This window comes from Populus trichocarpa, chromosome 5 (assembly GCF_000002775.5).
Source record: "Populus trichocarpa isolate Nisqually-1 chromosome 5, P.trichocarpa_v4.1, whole genome shotgun sequence".
In the NCBI taxonomy this organism is placed as follows: domain Eukaryota; kingdom Viridiplantae; phylum Streptophyta; class Magnoliopsida; order Malpighiales; family Salicaceae; genus Populus; species Populus trichocarpa.
In genome coordinates, this window is record NC_037289.2 from 24,369,119 (window position 1) to 24,391,601 (window position 22,483).

The window sequence follows — 22,483 nt, forward strand, 5'->3', positions numbered from 1 at the left end:
TACTTTCATTATTATTTTTTTACTGTGGTACTTTAAAAAAAAAAAAAAAAAACTCGTGAAGATATTTGTATACAGCCGGTACAAACGTGGAAAACCAGCAATGCCTGCCACCTCAGCTTTCCTGGTCTAAACTCTAAAGTTCCAAAACCCGTACGTACATTTGCCCCTAGGCCTGGACTGCCCCAAGGCTCCAAAGGTCTTACTATTGACAACCCACAAGGCCCAAAAATTAAAATAAATCTGACAGCTGTGGGATTTGAACCCACGCCCTTTCGGACCAGAGCCTAAATCTGGCGCCTTAGACCACTCGGCCAAACTGTCCTGTCTTGAATGTTAAGCGTTTGTTAAATTATCATCATATTAGTTACTAGCCAGGAGTTCTGATTGAGTAACACTTCTTTAAAATATGGTCATTAAACTCAAACCATAATCGATCCAAACCCAGCCCCGTCATGGTTTAAGTAAATTGACTCACAAATCAACCCAAATTAAATTTTTTTTAAATCTCAAAATAATATTATTTTGATAAAATATTGATTAGGGTTGGGGTTAATGAGATAGTGAATTAAATATTGATTCTGAATGGATATTATACCGATGATTTGAAGAAAGATTATGGTTAGAACATGGCAAAAAAAAAAAAGGATCGAATTTCCTACACGGGAATGTTGTTGCTTGCATCTTAGACCGAGGGACAAAAGCAAGGGATTCCCAGAATCATTCAAAGGCTTGGGAGAAATAAATAGAGGGTTAAGTATATTTCGTTACTCTACTCTACATATGTTCTTAATGTAATCCCTTTACAGTGACTAAGAAAACAAAATCCAACTATAATTTCAAATGTTATTAGTTTTCATTATTTAAATTTATTTTTAATTTTAAATTATAGTAAGAACTTGGGTCTAAGAAAAAAAATATAATTTACATATTTTATAAAATAATTTTTTTAAATCATAAAAGCTATTATAATGACAAATACACACACTAATTATCTATTTATAATTGTATTAGAAGTTGTTTTTCAAAGTATTTTTTACTTAAAAATATATTAACATAAATTTTAAATTTAGTACATTAAAGGATTAAAAAACTTTAAAAAATAATTTAAAACTAAAAAAAAATCAAAACTTTTCTAAAGAAATTTTTTTTAAATATCTTATTTTACCCTAAACTCCATTCACTTTAAGCCGGATCTTTTCCGTGTATGGTATGTGTATGGTATGGATTTACCTCCTGCTTGTTCAGGATTGTTTACTTTATTCAAGGATAAATATGTAGTGCCAGAGATGAGACCTTTAACACTTGAGATATAACTCTTGAATATACGAGTGTTTTTTTTTAATTAGCACATTAAAAAAAATAAAAAATAATACAACATGAAAATTAAAATTATTTAGAAAATAATAAAAATTTAACAATTTATATATAATATTTTAGACTTTAATTGAATTAAAACCTTACCCTAAATACAAATTATTTAAAAAAAAACTCGTGAAGATATTTGTATACAGCCGGTACAAAGGTGGAAAACCAGCAATGCTTGCCACCTCAGCTTTCCTGGTCCAAATCCCGTACGTACATTTGCCCCTAGGCCTGGACTGCCCCAAGCCTTCAAAGGTTTTACTATTGACAACCCACAAGACCCAAAAATTAAAATAAATCTGACAGCTGTGGGATTTGAACCCACGCCCTTTCGGACCAGAGCCTAAATCTGGCGCCTTAGACCACTCGGCCAAACTGTCTTGAATGCTAAACGTTTGTTAAATTAGTCTTATATTAGTTACCATTAGTTTGTAGCCAGGGGATCCGATCGCGGAACACTTGAAAATATGGTTATTAAACTCAAACCATAATCAATCCAAACTGGTCATTGCTTGAGTGGATTAACTCACAAATCAACCTAAATTAAATTTTTTTATAAATCTTAAAACAATGATATTTTGATTTTAAAAAAAAACAAACAAATTTTTTTTAATGATATGGTATAAGACTGACTACTAATTCTAATCATATATTGTACTTATATACTTTTAAAAAAGATTATTTTTAAAACATGGAAAAAAAAAAAAAAATGGAATTTTCTGCATGGGAATGTTGTGGCTTGCATAGAGTCTGTTTGGTATTGTGATAGTGGCTGTGGTTTAAAGTATTTTTTATTTAAAAATACATTAAAATGATGTTTTTTATTTTTTTAAAATTATTTTTTAGAACAGCATATCAAAACAATTTAAAAATATAAAAAAATAATTTTTAAAAAAACAAAAATTAAAACTTGAAATAAAGTGATTTCAATCACGTTCCCAAATGACCATATGGACAAAAGCAAGGGATTTCCAAAATCATGCAAAGGCTAGGAAGAAATAAATAGAGGGTTAAGTATATTTCGTTACTCTACTCTACATATGTTTTCAATGTATTCCCTTTACAGTAACCAAAAAAAAACAAAACGCATATCCCTTTGCGATTTTTTTATTAGTTTCATCTTTATATTCTTTGATCATTAAGTTTTTTGGACTGTCAAAGATGCTAAGAACTTGTTTGTTTAATGAATCGAAAGGCCCAAACTGAAACTTGTCACGCTTGCAAGCTGCAATGAGATTTATAGTGCAGATTAAGCTAAAAAAATGATATATGTGATCCATATGAAAATTGACAGCTGTGGGATTTGAACCCACGCCCTTTCGGACCAGAGCCTAAATCTGGCGCCTTAGACCACTCGGCCAAACTGTCTTGTACTCTTAGTCACGTGCTAAAGTATTATACTATTTATGGTTTAAGTCATTTGCTTGCAGGAAATAAACTCGTATAAAGGCAAAGTCACATATATAAAAACAGATTGCTTTGGGTCTCTATTTATAAATCAAAGTGATTATCGAAGGTACATTTTATTGGGCTAGACGAAAGACACAAGGTGTTAGTAGAGATTTTATCTAAGCCTAACTAGAGAAATATAATATTTTTATAATAATTTAATACATTTTTTAATTTAAAGTAAAAATAACTATACTCTGAATCATGAATATAAAATTTGAGCCGTGATTATTGAATTTAAGAACTACATCATGAGCAAGGGTTGATTCCCATGAATTCAATCTTTTATTTCTTTAAAATTCATGAAATGGTGTGATTCTAAGTTTTTTAAATAAGAAAATAACACTTTTTTGGTTAAAAAGTTAGATTTTTTCACTTATCAAATTTAAATTAAATCCTGAACTAGCATGTCACTAGATTAACCTATCAAATTGGATCCTGTGGCTAGGATAAAATCACTATTTATTATAAAAAAAATCTTTTTTTTTTTAAGTGTGACTATTATAAGAAAAATAAGTAATTTATCTTTAAAAAAATGTAATTAGATAAACATTAGTTTTCTCAGAAATAAATAAACAAACATGGGATTATGGGCTTTTGGTTTTATTAACTAGTCCACAACAAGGGCCCAGATCTGTTGATCCACCTGCTCGCGCAACCTTTTCAAGTCACAACGTACTCGAATCAACGGCTAAAAACAGAACAGACAAAACACTCGAAATAACATTAACCATCCGATCCTCCACCATCCAAATCCCCTACAAACCATCCTACATTTCCAGAGTGCAACCTCTCTTCCCTTCTCCCCACAAAACAAACCCTCATCTCTGAGAATTCCCGCACCAGAAAGAAAACCCTCCTCGTCCACTCTTTTACACACCCCCTCCGTCAATGTCAAAGCTGTGAAAAACACGTTAGGCACAGCCCATTTAAGCAAACAAGCTACCGAGTTTGAGTGACCGAGTTGGCCATGGATTCTTTGACAGCAAAGGGCTCTTTCTTTGTATCTAAATTGTCTTCCTCTTCTTCTTCGAACAGTTCAACAGTTCTTGTCTCGACTCGACCTCGACTATGTTCTTCAGTTAGTTTTCCAAGAAACAAGGAGAAGTACTGTAATAATGGGAGGTTAGGCTTTAGAGTTAAAGCTTACGATTCTTCCAAGGACGACTCTTCTTCCAATAATAAATCTGGTGATGCCAAGCCCCCTAATGGCAGTGTGGTAATATTTTCATCTCTTTCCACTGAATTTTCTTGTGATTTCTTTTAGTTTATAGTATAGATTGATTGAATTGGGATTTTGGGTTTTCTTTTTTGAAATCAGCAGCCAAAGAACAGGAGGGAAATTCTATTGGAATATGTCAAAAATGTGCAGCCTGAGTTTATGGAGCTTTTTGTAAAGCGAGCACCACCGCAGGTTTTGCTTTCTTTTAGTTAATTCTGCCATAATTTCAGCATTGCTTCACTCTGTCTAGCATTATACTTGGAGGAAATATGGATATGAACTGAAGCGCGCTTCTCATTTTTTTCGTTTAGGTAGTTGATGCGATGCGACAGACAGTGACTAACATGATTGGGACGCTACCTCCACAGTTTTTCGCTGTAACAATTACAACTGTAAGTATATTGAGTTTGAGTGGATTTGCTCATTTGTAAATGCATGGTTTAGTGTTGAAAACTGTAGGCAATTTGTTGTTGAGAAAGATTAATTTGGGTTTTTTTGTTTCAGGTAGCTGAGAATCTTGCGCAGCTCATGTATAGTGTTATGATGACGGGCTATATGTTCAAGAATGCACAACACCGGCTGGAGTTGCAACAAAGTTTGGAGCAGGTTGCACTTCCTGATGCACAAGAAGAAAAGAAGGTAAATGGTTTGTTCAATTCTAAAGATATAATTAGTGGCAAGAGGTTTAATGGGTCTAAACTTTGATATTATCTTCATCTTAAAGCACATTTAACTTTATCTTTGTTTTATCATTATTTTTACAGTATATAAGTGGATGTTGTGACTGTTCAGGATGAGCCAGATTATGCACCTGGTACACAGAAGAATGTGTCTGGTGAAGTTCTTAGGTGGAATAATGTTTCTGGTCCTGAAAGAATTGATGCTAAAAAATACATCGAGTTACTTGAAGCGGAAATAGAGGAACTCAATAGTCAAGTTGGTAGAAAAACTGCAAATGGACAAAATGAATTATTGGAATATCTCAAGTCTCTTGAGCCCCAAAATCTGAAGGTATTTCAGTTCTTGCTCTTTTCGGTATCTTGGCTGGGGGTGCCTCTGTCGATTAATGCAGTTAACAATTACTGTGAGGTTTCTGCTATGTTCAATTGGAATTCTATTTTCTTCTTAAATCTGAATGACAAAGAATTGATGTGTGTAGCAAACATACTCTAGCAACCTCCTTGTTTCCCACTTTCAGATTGCTATGCTGTATGTAATGTTGACTCTAGTTCCAGATTTTAACTTCAAATTGCATGTTTATGATTTTGCAGGATTTGACAAGTAGTGCTGGAGAGGATGTTGTTCTTGCAATGAACACGTTCATCAAGCGCCTTCTGGCTGTTTCAGGTCCCGACCAGATGAAGGTTTTCCTAAGAACCAAACCAGATTTCTTGATTTACTGCCTTGGATCTGATTCACATTAGTAAAAAACATGCTTTGTTTTCAAAAAAGATTGTTTAGTAAGTAGAGTGGATCGAGATTATATCCAATGAATCATGATGAACTTATCAATTTGGAATGAATAGTTAAGCATTCCTTCAACCTGTAGAAAATAAATGGTTAATGTGATGTAGGTGGTTCTTCTCCGAGATTAATAAGTTGCATCCACTAGTTTTTATTGGAAAACTTGTCAATCTGCAACATTTCCCGTTTTCCATGAAGAAAAGGGATAATCTTATTTTCATTTCTGTGAACCAAGAAAGCCATTCTTTTTAGAGATCTTACCCCATTGAATCTCTGATAGTTGCTTTTTTTCCCCTGGTTCTTGTTTTCTTTGACATCAAGAATTGAACATATCATTTATGAATCCACAACCATAGTTGTATATCTTTTGAGCAAGAGTAGTGTATTGAACCTTTCAAGATGCTGATAATAGTAAACAATTATGCAGTGTTATTGAATTTCTTCAATAATCAGTTGGATTTTCTGTAGCAAATTTTCTTACTTCAATTCTGGTTGCAGACATCTGTAACAGAGACTAGTGCACCAGAGCTTGCCAAGCTGCTCTATTGGCTAATGGTGGTTGGGTATAGCGTTCGTAACATTGAAGTCCGTTTTGACATGGAGCGAGTACTCGGGGTACCTCCAAAGCTTGCAGAGTTACCTCCTGGAGAAAATGTTTAATCAGTTGCCTGGGTGTGCTAATGACCTGTATTAACCAAGCAGGAGGATAGTGGTTGATCTTCATACTTGATTGACCATGTGGCAGATACTGCTGTTGAGTTGATATCTTGAAGCAAGCTCTCAATGCAACACTGAATTTTTGCAACAACACGACTGTTTCCCATGCCACTGGAGATGGCATTCTGAACTTATTGACGATCTTCTGATCAAATACTTGTTACCAAACAGATTTTGAGTTAAATTTGTGTCCTGATTTATGATTAAAATAGTTGGGTTTACAGTCACAAAGACGCTTTTTAGAAGCAGTCATTTTTAAGCAAGTTAAATAAGATCATTCTCCATGTTTTCAAAATCACTATAAGGGCGTGTTTGGGCGGTGAATCAGCTACTGTTTCACAAAATTTTGAAATATTTTTATTTTGTTTAAATTTTTTTTTAATAAGTTAATATTAAAAATAAAATTTAAAAATAAATAAAAATATTTTTTTAATATATGTTAAATAAAAAATACTTTAAAAAATAATCTATAATATTAAATCTTAAAATCTCTCTCAATAGTTGACATTAAAATAAAATAGACATAAATACTAAGTATAAAAAAGACAATCTCAATAGTTGACATTAAAGGATAGAGATGTCTGGTAATTATAACAAAAGCTAAAAAGGAATGGAAAAATTAACTTTTCAGAATTTTAATAATAGTTTTATTTTTTATTTTTTATTTTTTTATGAGCGAATAAATGTTTTTTTTTACAAGGATATCCATGTTTTTTTAATTTTAAAGTACAAACAAATAATGGTTTTAGCCTTAAAAAAGACAAAAAAAAGAAGAAAAAAGAAACTTTGCCTTTAAGGGTATTTTAGTATTTTTCCATGGTATTTTGTGTAATTAAGAGAACCATGGAGGCGTTTTGGTATTTTTCACGTAGTATTTTTTAATCAAAAAGTTGCTTGAACATGTTCCACACATCCCAGCGAGTAGGCGGTGCTTGAGTCATTAAAAAGGCGTGTGAGACATTTATCGCTGACCAAATCTGACCAACTAACGTATCACTAAATACGCAGCCATGCCCTTTTCCACATTGAGAGGTGTATATAGACATCATGGTTGGATTGCTGCTAGTGATCAATTGTTTGTGTTTTTTCTTTCTTTTCTCTCTCTCATGACAGCTAAAGTGCATCATTGTCCTTTCTTTCTTTGTTGTTTGATTGGGTTTGACATGAGTTACCAGACTCAAACACCTTTGGTCTAACAACAATGTTTGATGCCAGACTCAGGCGCGTAGGTTTGGTATGGCTACCAGACCCAAGGCGTCTAGGTCTCTCAGGCCTAACTACCGTGGGTTTGGCATGTTGGCAGACCCAACTAAACTTGGATCAGGCATTATTGTTAAACCCAAGGCACTTAGGTTTGACATGGTTGTTGTTCTTATTATTGTTGTTGTTGTTGTTCTTATTTTTTGTATTATTAATATTATTATTATTAGTGTTATTAGTATGATTATTGTTATTATTTTTAGTGTTGTTGTTGTTCATTATTGTTATTGTTATTATTATGATTATTCAAGTAAATTTGGGTCAAACATGTTTGTCAGATCCAAGTAATGCGAGTCTAAAAATTATTTATAAATGATAAATAATTTTTAAACAATAAATCATCATAAGAATCTAATTTAACGTTTTAGATCAAAAAATTCAAATCATATCTTCCAATTGAAATAGTTTATTTTTTATGTTTATGAGTTTGTTATTCCTCCAATAGAAATTATATCTTCTCTTTTTCTCTTTTTTTTTCTTTTTTTTAACTATATATTTTTTAAGTTAATGTCTGGGCTTGACATGACCCAAACATCTGGAACTGACAATCATGTCAGACTCAAGAGCCTTGAGTTTGACGATCATATCATACCCAAAAGCCTTCAGTCTGGCAGGTTGTCAGACATAAGCAACTTGGGTCTTATCTTTAAAAAACTTTCTTTGCAACATAAATCTACATAAAGGGTTCAGACAAACATGATAAAAAGTTTTTTTTTTTTAAAAAAACTACATAAACTGTATAGTGAAACTAAACACATATAGTCTAGTATTGTTAAAAAAATATATAAAATAATGGTGTTGTCGGTGAAAAATCACAAACAACCACTCATTAAACAAACGTTTTTTTGCAATGAGTTTGAGTAAAAAATATAAAAAATGCAAATTCATATAAAAAAAAAAGAGAAGATAGAATTTTTATTGAAACAATAACAAATTTATAAACATAAAAAATAAATTATTTCAATAGGAAGATATAATTTGAATTTTTAGATCTAAAACATTAGATTATATTTTTATTATTTATAAATAATTTGTAAACTTGAATTTCTGTGTAGGATACTTCAAGAATAATTTAAATGTTATTTTTATAAAAAAATAATTAAAATTTTTATTTAGAATAGTTTAAGGATAGTATAAATGTTTTTTATAAAAAATAAAAATTAATTAGATATAACTATCAAACCTAAGTCGTTTGGGCTTGGCATGACTGTCAGATCCAGACACAGGTCTCCCAAGGTTGTCAAATCTAGGTGTAGGTCTAGCATGACAGCAGACCCAAGAGTTTTGGGTTCAAACCCAATAAATTTAGATTTTGCATGGCGAGCATGCCACCAGATATAAATATTTAGCTCAAAAGTCTTAAAATATTTTTTGTACTTTTAATATTTTAAAATAATAATTAATATTTACCCATTACAGAGAGCTTGCCAATATACTAATAAATCATTTATTTTACGTTTTATCTCCGCGCCTCAAGCATCCTTCTGTAATAAACATGATCACATGCTCAAATGACTGAAATGGTGAACTCTTGCATAAATTAATAAATTAAGTGAAGACAAGCTTGTTTTTCCTATATTCTCCTCCCTAACTTCTTTTCATCCTGGCTACCTAGCACCTATATATGGGCAAAAATGTGCTTTCCACTGTCACTTGAAAAAAAAAATACAATAATAGATTAAGGGTTTGGCAAATACAAAGGGGAAGGTGCAGTGAATCCATGGGGACTCAACTGCTTGTAGCTTCCCAGAAATCAAGAAAATGAATCGACAATCTGAACCAGAGCTTCATTCCCACAAACAACCATGGCTGTCATTGTTTCTACAAGAAACAATGCATGATGCAGAACCGGCCACTGCATGATCAAGTATCAAGAATCGGGAACCTGTGTTCTGGCCACTTGGGATATGCACGTTTGTACAAGCTCATGCAAACAGTGTCGTGCTGCTGAAGGACCCCATTAAAAGTGCATTTCATAGCCCCTGAACATAAATCACAATAGTTACCACCAAACAACAAAAAGATACCACATACACACATCATTTAAATCATCTGATGCACCATAATGGAATCCTGCATGGGATGATAATGGAATCCAATCCCTTAAAAGTTTAGGTAGATAGAAAAAAAAAACAATACCATGTGTGCCAACAGGTTCCTTAATTCGACCATGGCGACCGCATTTCGTATACACTTCCACAGGCTGCAAAAACCAGCAACGGTTTTTATTATGGTTAATGGAGAACAATTCTTTCACAATTCAACCATCCAAAAGTAATAATAAGAAGAAAAGTATATGCTATAGATATTCTCTCACCTTAAACCATCTTACATCTTCTGGGCTATGGAACATGTATCTTACAGAGGCTTTCAACTTTGATACTCGTTGAGGGTAACTGCATCAAGAATATAAAGGAATTTCAATAAGCAGAGAATATTTATTTCGGTGATGGGGAAAGGTTCACACAAAACATTAGCCATTATTCATTCTGCACTTAAGAGTAACAAAAGCAAGGATGAGAACAGGGAGATGGAAGATGTTTCTAACGATCATCGCAGTCTCAAGCTCAAGCTCAATAAATTCATACCCAGTTAATACAATCTTCTTCAGGATTATCCTATCTGGGTCAATGCTTCTCAAAGAACCAACAGCTGCAATAGCGGGGGCAGCACTTCCTTCTGCACTCTTCAAGACTATCAACGGAAGAGGAGGAAACGAAATAGGAGCATAAATTGATGCGACAGAAAAACGCCCTGCATGAAGGAACCTCTCCATCTTGTGCTTGTCAGAATTCATATCATCAGTGGAAAATACAGGCCTGAGAAGTAAAGAACAGGGTCAAATTGCATAAGGCATGCATCTAGACACACAGATGGTAAAATTGCAACACTTGTGGCTAATAACATTACCTAGCAACAAATTGCCGAAAACCAACATGAAATACTAGTTCTTCTTTGGCTTTGATAGGAGCATCATAGGTATCATGCTTCTTGATACTGAAAAACATTGAATAGCTCATATTGTGAGAGATTAAAGTAATGTAGATGATTACTGAAGAGCTGAAAACTGTAAACAGCAACAAAACAGCAAAATGCTTCATTGAACATACCTAAAATGAAGAACAGACATCTTGGATTCATGCTGAAAAAGGCCAGATGCTATTATTGGCACTGTCTTTGCAAGCAAACATAACTTGGAAGCAACAGGAGTAGGTACTTCCTTGATATGAAGCCTTGCATATTGGCCCGCTGGTACACAGTCATACCTGTTCTCTTGCTCCATATCTAAGAATTTTGCAATGACATGTTTTTGTGTTTTTGCAAATTTATCAAATGCAAAAATTCTGGCATATTCTGGAGGTAGAGACTCCTGAAATTTAGAAATTACTTTAGTGATGTTCCCAAAGTCTGAGACAACCAATATGCAATCACAATTTCATGATCATATTACCTTTGGGTCCCATGAAGAGGTCCTGAATGACTTGAGACCTCTATATTTGGTGAAACGTTTTCTAGCAGGATTGTCCAATGGAGTATCCACTTCATCTGGATATTCTGAAACACAAAAGGGGAAAATAAACATCAGCAACGAAACAAATCTTTTCAGTACTTGAAAAAAAATATGCTCATCATTGTAGGGTCAGGGAAATGGGAGGTACCCTCATCTTCTGCATGCGCTGCTTTGATTTTTTTAATCTCTTCCTCTATCTGTTCCTTAGTCAAGTTATCATCTTCCTGCATGACAAGAAAAGAGTTTAATCTCTGATTACATATAAGTAACTAATCAAACTATCTGTCACAGTTTGAGAATCACCATCATCACTGAATCTGTGTCAGTTTCTTCATCGGCGTCCCTATCATCCAGAGAAGCTTGATCATCATCATCAACGTCTGAGTTATTTGTTTCCTTGGGACCACGAAAATAACCTTCTGTTTCATCCAATACCATCCCATCATCAGTATCACTGCCACTAGCTGAACCCTCATCATCTGTTTCATCCAAGATCCAAGCAGCCTGCAAGCAATTCAGGGAATTTGATACTATCAAACAAGGACTGAAACCTCAACTCAATTTCTACAGAACAAGATACAGTGAGCAGAGGGGTTTTGGAAATCGATAAAGACATGCACAGACCTGGTATTCTGAAGTACCTCGAGGAAGAATCCTCTTCTTTAACCTCTTTTGTTTCTGATTTCTATCAGCCTCGTCCATTTCAGCTTCTGTTGGCCAGGTCTGAAAGGGAAGATCATCATAAATAGCAAGTCTTTTACAGAAAAACAATTATTTCCTCAGAATCCTGCGGTATTAAAAATGGTGTGCTATAGAATGTTGATAAAACTTCAAACACAAACAATAACAGGCCAGATGTGAAATCATGGTTCCACAATTATACACTAACCATTTTCAAACCAATTCTCGCTAAAATTTGTAATAAATGGTCAACAGAAAAATATTATGATGCTTGTTCGAGTTACCTGTTCACCTGCAAGAGGATCCAGAACATTTTCAACAACCAATGGCTCCTGTGTCATGGAATCAGGATCCAATGAACGAACTACCTGGAATGATAAAGAAAAACAGATGGAAAACTTAATTGCATAGGCAAAGCGGTCAAAATAGATATGTTAGGGAGCATAAAAAACAGGTTGCGAATATAAAAATTGTGTCATTTCTCAAATACATCTATTCTATATAGTGATGCCTCCAATGCACAGTGATTTCCAGGAGGAGAGGGTGAAGAGATAGAAGAATGGAATTAAGCTAAGTCTTGGTCAATTTCATTATTTATCCTCTATTTGAATGTAAAAGCCAATACCTCCACATCAATCACATCATCTGAATCCATTGCATCCGATTCTTTCCTTAACTTCAATGGATTTGGATCCTTCAGAATTTCAATTTTCTGTAGCTGGAAATCTCCCGCACCAGAAACATGAACCTGATGTTGAAGAAAATAAGATAAACCATCAGATCAGCCTACGAGAAGGAAAGCCAACAGCAATTCTCCAGAAGCAGGTAAAAGGCTGAATTTCTTACCAGCTGGTTAACTGAGAGACTGTGAGCATGTAGATAACCAGTAAGAAGAAGGGTGCATTTTCCTGAGTTCAATTCATCTGCTACCACATCCACCTATAATGCATCCGTAAATGAAGTATGAAAACAACCAGTAACAAGGTGTAGCATAAAAGGCAGCAAAGTGGAGACTCGTGTGGAAATAGAATGCGGGGGTGTAAAGGGAACTAGCTACCAGCCATTCAAGTGCTTGTTCAAGTCTTAAGAATCAGAAAAAAGAAAAGAAAATTATCATTTCCTCATGTTCCTTCGTATTCTCTATTTCTTTATTTTTTCTTAAGATTAAAGCTCCACAATGGACATAGCAAAATGTTCTTATAATCTTTCCTTATTTTTTCCCCTTGTGGTAGAGAACAAGGCTTGGATAGAGTGGGATGGAGGAAAGGATTCAGGTACCAATCCCGACTGGTTGGTAAAATGATTTGCTAGGTCCTACTGTTTCCTTTTGGTGGCATTGCTATCTAGAAATTTCCTAGAAACTAATCACAGAGAGAGAGGAAATATAAAAGGCACCTTTTGAGACATCAGGTAAGGCCTTTGGTTTCTCCAGTGAGGAACTGTGAGCCTTTGCTCCTTAAATAGCCAAAGAAACTGCAATCAACATAAAATGAAGGCATATGAAACACTGTTACCTTTCCAGAAATAATTAAAACTGCGTGTAGAGTACAGTGTGACAAGAGTTAATAGTACTCATCTATTACCTTGTGCAACTCATCTTTTGTATCTGCTGGATAGAACTTACAATCTTCAGGAAACTCACCAGCAAGGTTAGAAATAGACATCTTCTTTAGTTCATTTTTCCCTTTCAGATCACTAGGTAGATCCTAAGACAAGGAAAAGAAAAAAAATTTCCACTTCAGATTAAGCAACAGTCCAGCCTAATCGTTCCTTAATAAAGTTGTCATACACACAGAAAGAAAAACATGTAAACTAAGATCTTACACGAAGGAATACAACAGTATTAGGCAGGCCAAGTTGCCTGAACACAGACAAGCATTGACTTCCAAATGAATCAATATATCCGAAATCAGAGGCATTTTCTTCATATAATGAGTTAGTGGAAGCCACAAAAGCAATTAGATCAGCAACCTGCAATTCAGACAGTTTCCAACCAATTAAAAAAAAATTCGCAAATCTACAAAACCTGTGGAGAAAAAACACATAGTTGCCGAAATATTCATACCTTGGCCATTTCCATACAGGACAACAAATTCCCATGAGGCGCTTTCAATACCTATAAGCAGAAAACATCAACCATTTATTTCGGAATTGAAAAGAGTAACATCAAACTTAGTTCACAAGGAAAATTGAATGTCTCATTGGAACCTACTGTGATCCTCATTTTGTATTCAGAGGAAGCAACTGTTGAAGAAACATCTCCAGCACCATCATTGGATAACACTCTCAAAAGATCTTCAGCAAGCGACTCTACATTTACAGATGCAGAAAGGCCAAAAAGAAGCTGGCCAGATCGAAAAATAAAAAGAAACCCAGAATTTCTTATCATACATAAACCCAAGAAACATAATTAAAATCGAACCAAGAAGCTCACTGAAGAAGATACTCACAATTACAAGGGGAGCGCTCGTGGAAGAACTCGAAGCTCTTTTTTCTTTCAAAAGTGCCGCCTTTTTCTGCTCTCGCAACTGCAAACACAAAATTAAATTAACAAAAAATAATAATAATAATTTTCATAAATTAAAGGGATTTTAAAATATATATATATATATATATATATATATATATATATATATATATATATATAATTACCATCTTGTTACGCTGAAGCCGAGCAGCTCGTGCTCCCTTGGCGACATTGCGCTCCGATTTTGCGATTCTACTCTTGTCTAACACACCAAAAACACAACACGAGATCGTTTTAGAATCCGATAAAAACAGTAAAGATCACAGAGAAAGGTAAGAGAGATTGAGAGCGAAGAACCTTTAAGGGAAGTTTTGTGAAGGTTGCGGGAAGATTTAGTGGAGAAGCGAGACTTGTGAGGTTTGTTTAGCTGAGCTCTGGATCCTCCCATGGCTACTGAGAAGATTTGAACTTTTTGCGAGAGAGGAGAAGAAAAACCCCTTGCCGCTATTTCAGTCTCTGGCTCTAGGGTTTTGCAGAATCAGGGAGGTGCTCTTTTGTTTCGTTGAAGTCGGGGAAAACGGTGCCGTGTGTGCGGTTCTGTTTTAAGAAAAAATAAATAAATAAGATGGATGTGAATTTGTTTATCAATTTTATCCTTTATTCCTGAATTGGAGACTTTTGGTATAATTTCTTCACATAAAATGTTGAGCTGTTTTTCCTTGAGAAAAAAGTATAATTTAGATGAAATTTTTAATCAAATATAAATAAAATATATAATTGAATATTTTTTGAAACTTAAAGGACCAAATTAATGTTATAACTTTTTTGAAGGTAGAATTAAGATAATCTATGTAGTTGGAGGATTTTATTTTTTTTATAGGTGGGTCCATCGATATTTTTGAGAAAAAATGTTTGTAAAGGTTTGATGATATGCCGTGCGTATATTAAATGTAGAGTATTTTGATAATTTTTCTAAAATCTTAGGAGATTTTACTTTTTTTGCTTAGACTTTTTGGAGATTTATCTTGATTATTGTACTGTAACGGGGTATATATATAGGGTGTACGAGGATAGAATCTTACAAAAAAATATATTAATTACTGGATCATTGGCATATTCAGGTCAAAAATAATTTTTTTTAACGTGAAAACAAAAATTAAGTGTTGCAAATATATTTTTTAATAATTATTTTTAATAATAAATTTAAAATGCAATGTATATTGGACGATATTTTTAAAAAATATTGATACAGTAGTATACTAGATGATAATTTTTTTCAAATATTAAAAAGCAATATATTGGATCGATTTAGGTTAATCTATCAAATATATGATCGAGATCATGGAATCATAACAACCTTATAAAAAGTAAATCAAAATAAATTATGAATGTGAATTCCTAGTCAATCCAATCTTAAATGATAAAATTGACAAAGTATATTATTTAAAAAAAACAAGAAAAACTACTCCGGTTAAGTTAGGTTAACCTGTCAAACCTATAATTCAAGTCATGAAAATGAGATAACCCTATAAAAAGCAAATAAGAAAAATTATAAAATTTCATTCTCAACATATTTAATATTAAAGGTTAAAATGAAAAAAAAATTCACGACACATCAGAATGACTTCAAAAAATAAATTTAAAAAGAATTATGAAACACAAATCTCAAATGATAAATTAAAAAATTAAGATTATACACAAATCTTATATTTTTTTTATTATTCATGGCTGTGTATAAAAGCACAAACTTCTTAATTTTTTATGTTTGATTATTTTATTCTTAATACAGTAATAATATTTTCCTTATAGTTTGAATATTTCTTCATAGACGAGCTTTGCATGCCCTTTTATACTAGAATAAAGAATTACATTGCAAATATGCCCCAAATACAATCAAGAAAAGGATCCATATTGTTAAGATTTTTTAAAATAAAATTATTAATTCCTTTTAGGTTATTTTTTAGTAGAAGTCCTAAAACTAAAACTTAGAATATGTTTCAAATCTTGATATTAAATTTATTATATATATCAGATAGGAGCCAGGCTGAACTTACATGGTAAATAAAATAAAAAAGTACCAATTGTAGACACAGCACACGTCAAGTAATTATGAATCTATAAATTCAATGGCTGCACATGTTTACTTAGATATTGTTTGTTTTTTTATTTTAAAAGTGCTTTTTTGTAAATAATTTTTTTTTATTTTAATTTTATTTTAATCGTTTTGATGTCAATAATAAATTTTATTTTAATATTTTTTTAAATAAAAAGCATCCGTATCACTATACCAATTAAACTCTTAAGCTTGGTTTGCTTACAAAAGCACCCCGCCTCGTGAAAAATATATTTCATGATACATTTATTAAATAAAACACATCACATAAACTTTATGCGGTGTTTAATTATTGTTTTGGACATAAAGAATAGGTGCAATAAAAATATAAATATATTTGGTTGGAAAGATAGAAACAAATACCTAAAAATAAATATATTTTTGGAATAACTTTAAAGTAAGTTTATGTACTTTCAACGAGGTACAAAAAAAAACCATGTCTTCATATATAATATTTTTTATTTTTTATTCCTAAAATATAATTATAAAAAAACTTTTAATTTTAAAACTGTTCAACCAGGACATGTAATGATAAAAATGAGTATCTTTGCAGTTTTAAAACCAAATCGAGTATCGATTTGAGGCAAAACTCGAGTCACAAGTCAAGTTGACTTGATTTAACTTAAGTCCGTGCAAAAATTTAAGTGGTTGTCATCATAGTTTTTAAATTTGATTAAAGAGTCAACCCGAGGTAAAGCCAGGGTCACGAGTAGGGTTGATCCTTGACCCGGGTCAAAGTAATGACAAAAATGATTATTATCGTAGTTTTAAAACTCAACTCAACAGTTGACCCGGGGTAAGGTCAGGGTCACATGTCAGGAGGGTTAACACAAATAAAAATAGTTATTATCATAGTTTAAAAATTTGATTAGAGGGTCAACCCAAGATAATGTTTAAGTCTCGGGTTATGAGAGTCAACTCGGGTTGACCAAAGTCAATACAAAGATAAAAATTGTTATTATTATAGTTTTAGAATTCGACTTGGGGGTTAACCGGGACAAGACCTGTATTACAAGTTGGGTAAGCACAGGCCAACGCGAGTCAAGGTATGAATAAAAATTATTATTTCATGATTTTAAAACTCAATCCAGAAGCTAACCCGATACAAGATTTAAGAAACGGGTTGGAAGGGGCAATTCATCAAGCCAGTCTTAGTTTTATAATTGTAATTACTATAATATTATTAATTTCAACATCCAATACAAAATAAAATAAAATATATTCAATTATTTTTTTAAAACATGCAAGCTTGACAATAATATATATTAAAGGTAAAATATTTTTTTATATATTTTACCATATCTTATCCACCATAACTAAATAAATTATAAAAATAATCATTGTTTTATCAAATGTATTACTACCAAACATAATTCAATATCCATTTCTTTTTATATATTTCCCCCTCTATTTTTAATGTCTTTATTTTTTATTTTGAACATAGTAATCAATGGCCACTGTAGTAAATATGATGTTGCCTTATTGGCACGCGCTAGAATCATAAAACATAAAATACGACCGTGACCAAATCTACATCCCATTAATTTAGCACAAATTTAGTGTGATCCCTTAATTTTAATTTTTTTTTCAAATCAATCCCTATAGCTCAACCTTAATGTCCCTTTATCCAATTACGTGGGATGTGATGTTTGGTATGAGGTTGAAAATGTAAGTCAATTATTTCATAAGTAATTATATTATAATATCGAATTTCAAAAGTATAAAATCCGAAAGCACGAGGGTTGCATATAACAAAATTAAAATACAGGGGTTGATTCAATACATTTACAAACTTTGAGGGACCATTCATTAATGTACCCTTTAAAAAATCTACACCCGATAAAACATTTCTTGCTTCCCGTTAGGCCACCTCTACTCTTCACCCCTCCCTCGCTCTCTCTCAGTTTCCATCTATCTCCAAGTAAGATGCTTTTGTTTCCTCCACCTCTCCCAAATCGATTCCCTTCAGTTTATACAACTTCTCCAATCGTCCACCACCACCACCACCACCACCACCACCTTATCTTCCAACCACCATTCTCCGCCACTTCCACCACCACAAATTTCGCCGACTCCTCTCTCTCTTACTCAAAACGACTACACTATGCTTCACAAAACGATATCGAAGGCTTTAGTGACGACGACGTTCTCCCTCTCCAAAGCCGCCGTTATGACTTCACTCCTCTCCTCGACTACCTCTCCAAAAAAATCACCACTTCCACTGACACTGACTCTGACTCTGACTCAGCCTCATCCTCTCCTACTTCACTGGACCCCACCGAGTTCCAACTAGCCGAGTCATACCGAGTAGTCCCTGGTCCACTCTGGCACTCTCTATTAAAATCTCTCTGTACTTCCTCTTCCTCTATTGGTCTCGCTTACGCTGTCGTTTTATGGCTACAAAAGCATAACCTCTGTTTCTCTTACGAGTTGCTGTACTCTATCTTGATTCACGCGCTTGGTCAATCAGAGAAACTATACGAGGCGTTTTTGCTCTCCCAGAGGCAAAATTTGACCCCATTAACTTATAATGCCTTGATTAGCGCCTGTGCACGGAATAATGATCTTGAAAAGGCGCTTAATTTGATAACTAGAATGAGGCAGGATGGTTATCCGTCGGATTTTGTTAATTATAGTTTGATAATTAGGTCGTTAATGAGGAAAAATAGAGTTGATTCTGCGATTTTGCAAAAGCTTTATAGGGAAATTGAGTGTGATAAGCTTGAACTTGATGTGCAGTTATCAAATGATATAATTGTTGGGTTTGCGAAAGCTGGTGATTTGAGTAAAGCGTTGGAGTTCTTAGGTGTGGTTCAAGGTAGTGGATTGAGTGTGAAAACTGCAACGCTTGTGGCTGTTATTTGGGCTTTAGGGAATTGTGGTAGGACAGTGGAAGCGGAGGCGATTTTCGAGGAAATGAGAGATAATGGATTGAAACCGAGGACTAGGGCGTATAATGCACTTCTTAGAGGGTATGTGAAAGCAGGTTTGTTGAAAGATGCGGAGTTTGTTGTTTCGGAGATGGAGAGGAGTGGTGTTTCGCCGAATGAACAGACTTATAGTTTTTTGATTGACGCATATGGGAATGCGGGGAGATGGGAGAGTGCGAGGATTGTGTTGAAGGAAATGGAAGCGAGTAATGTGCAGCCTAATGCATATGTTTTTAGTCGGATTTTATCAAGTTACCGGGATAAAGGGGAGTGGCAGAAATCTTTTCAAGTTTTGAGGGAAATGGAGAACAGTGGGGTGCGCCCTGATAGGGTATTTTATAATGTTATGATTGATACCTTTGGCAAGTTTAATTGTCTTGATCATGCTATGGCTACCTTTGATAGGATGTTATCAGAGGGGATAGAACCTGATACAGTTACATGGAATACCCTAATAGATTGTCATTGCAGGGCAGGGAAGCATGATAGAGCGGAGGAGTTGTTTGAGGAAATGATGGAAGGAGGGTACTCACCTTGTAATACTACATTTAACATTATGATTAATTCATTTGGGGACCAGGAGAGATGGGATGATGTGAAGAATTTGTTGGCACATATGCGAAGTCAAGGTTTAGTGCCTAATTCTGTGACGTATACTACCCTCATTGATATTTATGGGAAATCAGGGAGGTTTAATGATGCAATTGAGTGCTTGGATGACATGAAGGCTGCAGGATTAAAACCTTCCTCTACTATGTACAACGCGTTGATAAATGCCTATGCACAAAGGGTATGTTAACAGCCTTGTCACTACCACCAACTCCTTTATATGATTGCTTTATTGTGTGATCTTGCTAAACGCTTTATTCATATGGTTACTGATAATCAGATTATAGTGGATCATAGGCGTAGTCTTGGCCACCTGGACTATTTTCATTGTGGGTATAAAAATAAACTTTTGCATGAAAATATTATCTTGCAAGAAACTACATATCCATGATCATGTGCTTAAATGTCTGACCTATCATTCGTGCTTACCGTGTAGGCGGGACATAGGAGAACATGACTAATATTTTAGATAATTACCATTAAACCTCTACCATCACATTTGCTATGCAATTGAGATCACTGATGCTTGTCATTTTGATGTGTAATAAGATGACACTGTCATGTGTTTAATAAATGCACCTTTTTGGTTCTCTGGGGGGACTTTTAATCCTCAGAAGTACAAGCTCAGATCTTGGTATGTGCAAATCAGACCATAAGGAGGTTTAAATGAATGCATTCTCTACCCTTTTTGTGCAAATTGGAACTCTGTAATATACATAGGATCCACTAGTCTGACCTTTTAATGATCTAGCATTTCATTTTCCTACAGGGTTTGTCTGAGCAAGCTGTAAGTGCATTTAGGGCAATGAGGGTTGATGGTCTAAAGCCTAGTCTCCTAGCTCTCAATTCGTTGATCAATGCATTTGGTGAGGATAGGAGGGATGCTGAAGCCTTTACAGTGCTGCAGTACATGAAGGAAAATGTAAGCATTAGTTAGTAATTGTCCGTGAATATCCATTGGTTGTCTTGCCCTTTTATAAATGTCCATTGGTTCAATAACTGCAGGACTTGAAGCCAGATGTGGTTACTTATACAACACTTATGAAAGCTCTGATTCGTGTTGAGAAGTTCGATAAGGTATAATATTTGTTATATTGCTCGCAGACAAGTCATGCCCATAATCCCAGATACCCGTGTCTCCTTTTCATATGCACGTGTTTGGAAATTTTGATGCGCTGCCTTTTTTTTTTCTTTCTTGTGATGTGTTTGGACATTGATAGTGCAACCTTTGCATTTTGTGCCCATTGTACATCCACCGCTTACTGTCGATCTCCTTTTCTTCATATCCTTTTCTTAAGGTATTGCTGACATGATAAAGCTGAACGCTGCATATATCATGGGCTGATAAATTGTTTGCAGTGATCCATATATCAAAATTTAGATGTTTCAGTTGTTACTATCAATCATTGAGTTACCTGCCTTAAAATAATCTAATCAAATGGATGCATAATTTCTCATCACTTCTACCTAGAAATGAAACATTATATCAAATAACTGATGTATAGTTTATAACTACCTTTTAACCTTAAACTGCATAAACATTGTATGGTGTGTGTCACCCTGCAGTTTTGTCTGCTTGTTTTTTGCTTATACTGCATGTCTGTATCTGAGCTGGAAGTTCAGACTTCAGAGCCTTTGGACTTGGATTAGCAACTAGAACTGTGGTTCACTTTAACTTTATAGTGCATCCACTAATTTTGGACTTGCATTATAGGAAGTCACATAAAGATCAAATTTGGGTATGTGCTAGATGAGATTGTTGTTCATGTCTAACAAATATCTTAAATGCCCTAGCTATATAGTTACAATGTCTGAATACATGCCTATCAATCACCCTTGTTCTATAACTTTGTGATTAGATAATTGGTTTCCACGTCTATAATCCTCTGTGTTTCAGGTTCCATCTGTGTATGAAGAAATGATTTTGTCTGGTTGCACTCCAGATAGGAAAGCTAGAGCAATGTTACGCTCTGCTCTGAAATACATGAAGCAAACACTAGAATTGTAGATGAGAAGCCCAAGCTATCCACCCATACCGAAATATGAGATCATTATTATATTCAAATTTGATTTTCTTGTTTGAGGTTTGTTCCTGCATTCCCTTGCACTGTTGTCATTATACGATAATTAGCATATATCTTATCCTCCATAGCATGAAGTCATTCTCATTCTCTAGACTATTACGGTTTTGCAGGAAATACTTCATACATGCACATCCTCACAAGACTTGCAAAGGGGTTCTGCTTCAGGAGCTAATGGCTGTCTGCATCCATAAAGTGTCATATACTTGAGATAAGAAACACAGGATTTGAGGAAACCTCCTCCCTCCCTCCCTCCCTCCCTCCCATTTGTTTAGCTGTTAATATTTTTCTCACCGCACGCCATGGTAATGAGATACGTAATTGTTGCCAGGGTTATTTTCTATAACTGCATATATCGTTCTTGTATCCCAACAGAAATAAAAATACTGTTCATGATTCAATGATTAAATACCACCCTCCTGTCTGTGACATGAAATTTCTACCGAACAAAAGCTCTGAAATTTCCTTCCCGATGAATTATGGTAATAAGCATTTGTTATTTTCTCATATGATAACAGTTTTCTTTATTAGCCTTCCCTTTGCTTGTTGGTTTATGTAAAGCTTATAATCGTCATCAGATTCAAGTTCAATGGTGGCATTAGAGAGCAGATAATAGG

The 22,483-nt window shown here is 34.1% G+C and overlaps 3 protein-coding genes and 3 non-coding genes across 7 annotated transcripts; 2 read left to right on the top strand and 4 right to left on the bottom strand.

Moving 5' to 3' along the window:
- Positions 1-241: 241 nt before the first annotated feature.
- TRNAL-UAG (transfer RNA leucine (anticodon UAG)) lies at positions 242-321 on the bottom strand. The gene has a single exon. It is a non-coding gene; the product is annotated as a tRNA-Leu (tRNA).
- A 1,341-nt stretch (positions 322-1,662) lies between these two features.
- On the bottom strand, positions 1,663-1,742 carry TRNAL-UAG (transfer RNA leucine (anticodon UAG)). Its single transcript has one exon. It is a non-coding gene; the product is annotated as a tRNA-Leu (tRNA).
- A 908-nt stretch (positions 1,743-2,650) lies between these two features.
- Positions 2,651-2,730, bottom strand: TRNAL-UAG (transfer RNA leucine (anticodon UAG)). Its single transcript has one exon. It is a non-coding gene; the product is annotated as a tRNA-Leu (tRNA).
- An 835-nt stretch (positions 2,731-3,565) lies between these two features.
- On the top strand, positions 3,566-6,512 carry LOC7494689 (uncharacterized). Of its 2 annotated transcripts, none has more exons than XM_002306935.4 (7): positions 3,566-4,030; positions 4,133-4,225; positions 4,345-4,425; positions 4,538-4,672; positions 4,826-5,044; positions 5,305-5,397; positions 5,996-6,512. In XM_002306935.4, exons 1-7 carry the CDS (start codon positions 3,782-3,784, stop codon positions 6,155-6,157), a joined length of 1,032 nt encoding a protein of 343 aa, XP_002306971.2. In that variant the 5' UTR covers positions 3,566-3,781; the 3' UTR covers positions 6,158-6,512. The 2 variants fall into 2 exon arrangements, with proteins under 2 accessions (XP_002306971.2, XP_024456405.1); XM_024600637.2 differs by having other exon boundaries at positions 3,568-4,030; positions 4,136-4,225.
- Positions 6,513-8,986: 2,474 nt separating this feature from the next.
- On the bottom strand, positions 8,987-14,698 carry LOC7485634 (uncharacterized). The gene is made up of 21 exons (XM_024602188.2): positions 14,491-14,698; positions 14,319-14,395; positions 14,117-14,194; positions 13,879-14,010; positions 13,732-13,782; positions 13,491-13,637; positions 13,250-13,372; positions 13,062-13,139; positions 12,513-12,605; positions 12,292-12,414; positions 11,951-12,034; positions 11,610-11,708; positions 11,289-11,489; positions 11,134-11,209; positions 10,926-11,029; positions 10,585-10,844; positions 10,385-10,471; positions 10,063-10,293; positions 9,792-9,870; positions 9,614-9,677; positions 8,987-9,456 (listed from the first exon to the last, which is right to left on the bottom strand). The coding sequence occupies exons 1-21, from the start codon at positions 14,579-14,581 to the stop codon at positions 9,338-9,340; spliced, it is 2,397 nt and encodes a 798-aa protein (XP_024457956.2). The 5' UTR covers positions 14,582-14,698; the 3' UTR covers positions 8,987-9,337.
- A 3,403-nt stretch (positions 14,699-18,101) lies between these two features.
- Positions 18,102-22,375, top strand: LOC7494690 (pentatricopeptide repeat-containing protein At5g42310, chloroplastic). Its single transcript, XM_002306936.4, has 5 exons — positions 18,102-19,966; positions 20,555-20,707; positions 20,791-20,862; positions 21,683-21,869; positions 21,980-22,375. Exons 1-4 carry the CDS (start codon positions 18,173-18,175, stop codon positions 21,791-21,793), a joined length of 2,130 nt encoding a protein of 709 aa, XP_002306972.1. The 5' UTR covers positions 18,102-18,172; the 3' UTR covers positions 21,794-21,869; positions 21,980-22,375.
- Positions 22,376-22,483: the final 108 nt, after the last annotated feature.